Here is a 5,368-nt window from a genome sequence, read left to right as displayed (position 1 = left end):
ACATGTCGCATTATGTTTTTTATTAATAATGGCATCTTTGTATGGTTTTATGAAGATGGATGGCAGTAGGGGATGGAACAGGTTGTTTCAGGCGCACTCAGCAGGTGGTTCTGCGAAGTGGGCAAAGATGAAGGAGATCACTTCATGGCATGTCACCTATAAGGATATGGTGGACACGGCGGAGTACGCGATCATATCTCTTAAAGAGGAGGAGCAGCGGGGCATGATTGAAAAATATGGCGAGTTGGCCATTAGAATGGATGTCCTTCTCTGAGCGATGGACGAGGCAATGTTCGATGTTGTCGATTAGTCATGACGCTGGAAATACTACCGCTCTCGCACTCCCACCAATTTGGTCCAGACATGCCCTGGAATGATCTGGTGCCAGAGATGGGAGACCGCCTGGATCGACCGAGACGTATCCCTGACAACGCCTCGGAGGCCGCCGCCCTGCGCCGCTGTCTGTGCCTCCATGCAAAGTCGTCTCACCGCCCATACATTGGAGTTGCTACTTTAATGTTGTAGTGCATATATAATGCCAGAACTTGGAGTTCATGATAAATTATATCTTACAACATGACTTGTGCGGAAGGCTCTCACCTTGTCATAACTATTCGCATAACATATATTTCTACAATCCAGTGCAACAGTCTTAGCCATCATCAATATTTATAATGACAAAATTCATAAGAAAAACTATCATGGTCATAATTTACAAGTCGACAACTAAAGTTGATAAAAAATTACCAACAAAAATTATTGATACTTTACCATAGCCTACGTAACCAAATTCTTAGAAGTAAAATCGTATATAGATATCCAACAGTTTATCCCTTTGGTGGACGAGCCTTTCATGCTCAATCCTTTGTTCTTGCAGATAAAATCTTCAACAACAACACCCTTCGATGGACTAAGTGTTTCAAAGCTACATCACCATAATAAGCATTTATGAGAATCCTCAAATAGTGCATATGTCCTCTGAATCTATCAATTAGAAAAACCACATGTCCATGTCCATCAACCACTCATACATAAGGTCTCATATATTACTCCAATCCACCAATTACACATGAAGAAGCGACCATAAAAAATATTCATCAAGAAAGGCTATCACTTGTGTGTACTGCAATCTGAAAATAATAGATTATTATCTCTCTTTCTTTGCCCCCAATCCAAAATGGACCAAGTCTCACGTATCAGCCAAATTGAAATGACAAAGCTTAAATATGATCTATAATTGTATTAGTAGTCAAATCATTTCCTAAAATAATTCCACAGGATTAACAGTCATTGAATTACTTGGATTTTGTATGTGGGGTGGATGAGGCCAAAGAACGGGAGCTCACCATCATTTTGCCTTGGGACTCCATTCCTTCTCGTAGAGGCCCCGATGGCACTCGGAACCATGCACGTCTCCTCTTCGCCATGTCCCCAGCCGACACTCATCCCCCGAACAGGCCGGCTTCATCCCCATCCCATAGGAGTCCGCTAGCATTGAGAACGACTCCTACCGCCGCCTCTGTCTCCGGGGAGGTAGATGCGCATGCGAGAATTGGGTGTGGGGGAGTGGCAGATGATGAGAGGGGCAGGTGCAGGTCTCGATTCAGCCGACGAGGGCTCAAACCCTAGCGCTTCATGTAAAAAGAGAGGACTAGAGCGGGCAGACGAGAACGTTGACTCAAACAGATTTTTTTCAGATCCCATTTTGCTCGTTGGAGGGAACCCGCACACCGATTTGAAACTGTGTAATGTCCAATTGGCCCCTCAGGCTAAGAAATGCTACACAAAATCGGAGGTAGTAAAATGGATTTGCACCATCCAATCCCTTTGATTTAACGACCCATATTCAACGGATGCACCCATCTTATAAGGGTTCAGCCGTGATTGTCCTTGTTCTGTACTCCGCTTTATAATTAATAAGACTGGTTGCATGCATTGCAAGTAGAATCCGGGGTTGAATCTCGTTTTTGATTTTTTTTATCCAAAGATGGAACTGAACAAACACAGTTCCCAACCCAATCGTAACGCTCTATAAACCTGACTATTAACAATCCTTTTAGTAAAGAAACTGGTTTAACTAAAAATCAGGTAAAAACTTGTTTTCTACAAACTCAACGGTAAGATTTAATATCCGAACAACCACGTTGGGCTGACCAACTAACATTACCTTAATCGGAATCAGTGTTGAGTACTGATGAAATAGCTAAATATGGCCCCTAGCGAGATGTACATTCGCAAGGCAGGCATGGAGACAGGCCATGAAATGAATGTGAATGGGAGAAGCAACAGCCAAGAGAGCCGAAGCAGAGCATGCCCTAGCTGAACAGAGCAAGACAGAGGAGGCTGAAGCATAGCATTAGCATATGAGCATGGGCCAGACGGTCCACACACGCACAGAAGCCAGCCGTCCGATGTGCCAGCAACGGTTGGATCACTTCCCGACGACAGGGCTGTGCGGGGCCCGTCTGTAAGTGTGCGTGCGTGCGTGAGTTTAAAGAGCTGCTGTGCAGGGGAAAGGCGTGCTGTCCCTCTTCTTCCTCCTTTCTTCCTGTACTTGTTCTTGATGAGCTCTGTATTGGATCCTCAGCTGAGTAATAACTCTTGACTAGATTGATACAATGAAGGGCGTTGTTGCTGGCCTTGTCATGGTGCTCAGTGCTCTTGCCGGGTTCCGGCCTGGCAAGACGGCGAGAGCTGTGCCGGCGATCTACGTGCTCGGGGATTCGTCACTGGACGTGGGCAACAACAACTACCTGCCGGGGAACAGTGTCCCAAGGGCCAACAAGCCCTTCCATGGCGTCGACTTCCCTGGACCCGGAGGGCCAAGGCCCACCGGAAGGTTCAGCAATGGCTACAATGTGGCCGACTTCATTGGTACGTCAGTCAATCGATCCATCATATCAATTGTTGGTAGAAAGTGATATCATTAGTTGGTAGAAAATGATGATTTGTTCGTGAATGTTACTCATGGATGCAGCCAAGAATCTGGGGTTCGAGGGGAGCCCTCCTGCTTATCTGTCGCTGAAAGCTCATCGTCGTCTGATCGGCACTGCTCTGCTCAGAGGTGTAAGCTATGCTTCTGCAGGAGCTGGGATTCTCGATTCGACGGTAAGTACTAATTAATCCACTGCTTAGAGGAGTAGTTTCAAACCAGTTAGTATGAAGTCGAGCCAGATCGAGAGATCTGTTCTCCTTTTGAAGACTGTCAATGTATTGTGATTGGTCCTTGCTTAATTCCTCAAAAATTTGGTCCGTGCTTCTGGCCGGATGCAGGGCGCCGGAAACAACATCCCGTTGTCGAAGCAGGTCCAATACTTCCATTCGACAAGAGCGGCGATGGAGGCCAAGCTGGGCTCCGCCGTGGTCAGCGACCTGCTCGCAGAGTCCTTCTTCCTCATCGGCATCGGCAGCAACGACCTGATACAGTTCGCCATGGCGCAGCAGGCCAAGAACAAGTCGACCACACAGAGCGACGTCGCCACGCTCTACGGCAGCCTCATCTCCAACTACTCCGCCACCATCACGGTACCTTTAATTAAGCGTGCGCGGGCATGAGCAATCTGCTAGTACAGTTATTTACCTCGTTGAACATCCATCCATCCCGCATTATTCCTCCAGCTCACGTGGAAACACAAGCCAACCAAAGTTGTTTCGTCGCCGACATCATGTCAAGACCAGCCAGCTGCTAGGTTAGGTACTAGTATATGCTTCATCGTGGGCACCAACCCATTTCTGTTTTCTAATACTATGCAGGATCTGTACATGATGGGCGCGAGGAAGATCGGCATCATCAACGTTGGCCTGTCCGGGTGTATCCCAATGGTCCGCGCGCACGACGCGACCGGCGCATGCAACGACGGCACAAACGAGCTAGCGGCCGGGTTCAATGGCGCCCTCGAGTCCTTCCTCGCCGACCTAGCGCCCAGGCTGCCGGGCCTCGCCTGCTCCCTCGCCGACGGCTTTGCCCACAGGCAAGCCCTCATCGCTGACCCGCAGGCTCAAGGCTTCGTGAACGCGACCAGCGCGTGCTGCGGGAGCGGGAGGCTCGGCGGGGAGGCCCGTTGCCTGCCCACCTCGAACCTCTGCGGCGACCGTGGTGGCTACGTGTACTGGGACTGGGTGCACGCCACCCAGCGGGCTGCTGAGATGGCCGCCGAGGCGTTCTTCCATGACCCGGCGCAGTTTACCATGCCTCTTACTTTCAAGCATCTGGCAGAGAAGAAAGGGGCGGACCTAATGGAATAATAAACACCCGGTGTCCTCGTAAAATTTGTCATTATCATGTGATTGTGTATGCCTTGAATCATACCCAAAAGCCAGAAAGTAGTAGGGCAGTAATGCTACACCTACGAAATTTGTGTTACATGTTTAACGTAATCGGCCAGCTGGTGGATTAGAATTGGAGGATTGGGGAGGAAGGAGCCCACCCCCTGAAAATCAGGGGGAGAAGTGTTAGTTAGGAAGTTTACGTAGATGTTTTAGGTAGGCTTTGTTAAACTGTATATTATTAGGATATAGGAGGTTGTTAATATTGTATCTATCTCCTGTAACCAACTGTATCTTGTGTCCTAGTTGCACCCTATAAATACATCCTGAGGCCACCAGGTTTGGTGCGCCGATCCAATCTCTATCTCTCTCGTTTCACATGGTATCAGGCCTTCTCGCTTGATCTCATCATGGACTCTCCCACGGCTTCCGCCTCTTCTTCTGCTACCCTAACCACGCTCTCCCTCCCTGCCGCCTTCAATGGCCCGCCGGCCTCTGTCGTTCCTCCTCCCTCCGCTAGCCTTATCACCGCCAAACTCACCACCTCCAGTTTTCTTCTCTGGAAGGCTCAAATCCTTCCTCCTCTGCGTATAGCTGGCGCCACGGGCTACGTCGATGGCACGCTTCCTGCCCCCGCCAAGCTTCTGGACCCCGATGACAAGGGGGTGTGTGCTCCCAACCCGGAGTATGCAACCTGGTTTCGCCAGGACCAAATCATCCTCAGCTACCTCCTCGCCTCTCTCTCTCTGACGAGGTGCTGCAGCAAGTGCATCAGCTGGACACCTCTCGGGCCATCTGGTCTCATGTCGAGGAGATGTACACCGCCCACTGCCGCGCCAGCATCGTCCAGATCAAGCTGGACATGGCGGTCTTCAGGAAGGGCACCTTGTCCATGGCAGATTATTTTGCCAAGATCCGCGCCAACGCTGACCAGCTTGCAGCCGTCGGCCGCCCCATGCGTGAGGAGGACATCATCACCGCTGTCATCACCGGCCTCGACAGCGACTACGAGCCCCTCATCACCGCCTACACCACCCGTCCCGAGGGTATGTCTCTTTGTGAGTTCTACTCTCATGCAATTTCCTTCGAACGACGTCGCGAG

The 5,368-nt window shown here is 49.9% G+C and overlaps 1 protein-coding gene across 1 annotated transcript; it reads left to right on the top strand.

The window, feature by feature from the left end:
* Positions 1-2,534: 2,534 nt before the first annotated feature.
* On the top strand, positions 2,535-4,628 carry LOC123108381 (GDSL esterase/lipase At5g37690). Its single transcript, XM_044530183.1, has 4 exons — positions 2,535-2,874; positions 2,978-3,108; positions 3,274-3,525; positions 3,754-4,628. The coding sequence occupies exons 1-4, from the start codon at positions 2,619-2,621 to the stop codon at positions 4,243-4,245; spliced, it is 1,131 nt and encodes a 376-aa protein (XP_044386118.1). The 5' UTR covers positions 2,535-2,618; the 3' UTR covers positions 4,246-4,628.
* Positions 4,629-5,368: the final 740 nt, after the last annotated feature.

The sequence above is a fragment of the Triticum aestivum genome, chromosome 5A (genome assembly GCF_018294505.1).
Source record: "Triticum aestivum cultivar Chinese Spring chromosome 5A, IWGSC CS RefSeq v2.1, whole genome shotgun sequence".
In the NCBI taxonomy this organism is placed as follows: domain Eukaryota; kingdom Viridiplantae; phylum Streptophyta; class Magnoliopsida; order Poales; family Poaceae; genus Triticum; species Triticum aestivum.
Note: the sequence above shows the minus strand (reverse complement) of the source record. Positions and strands in the feature narration are given on the sequence as shown.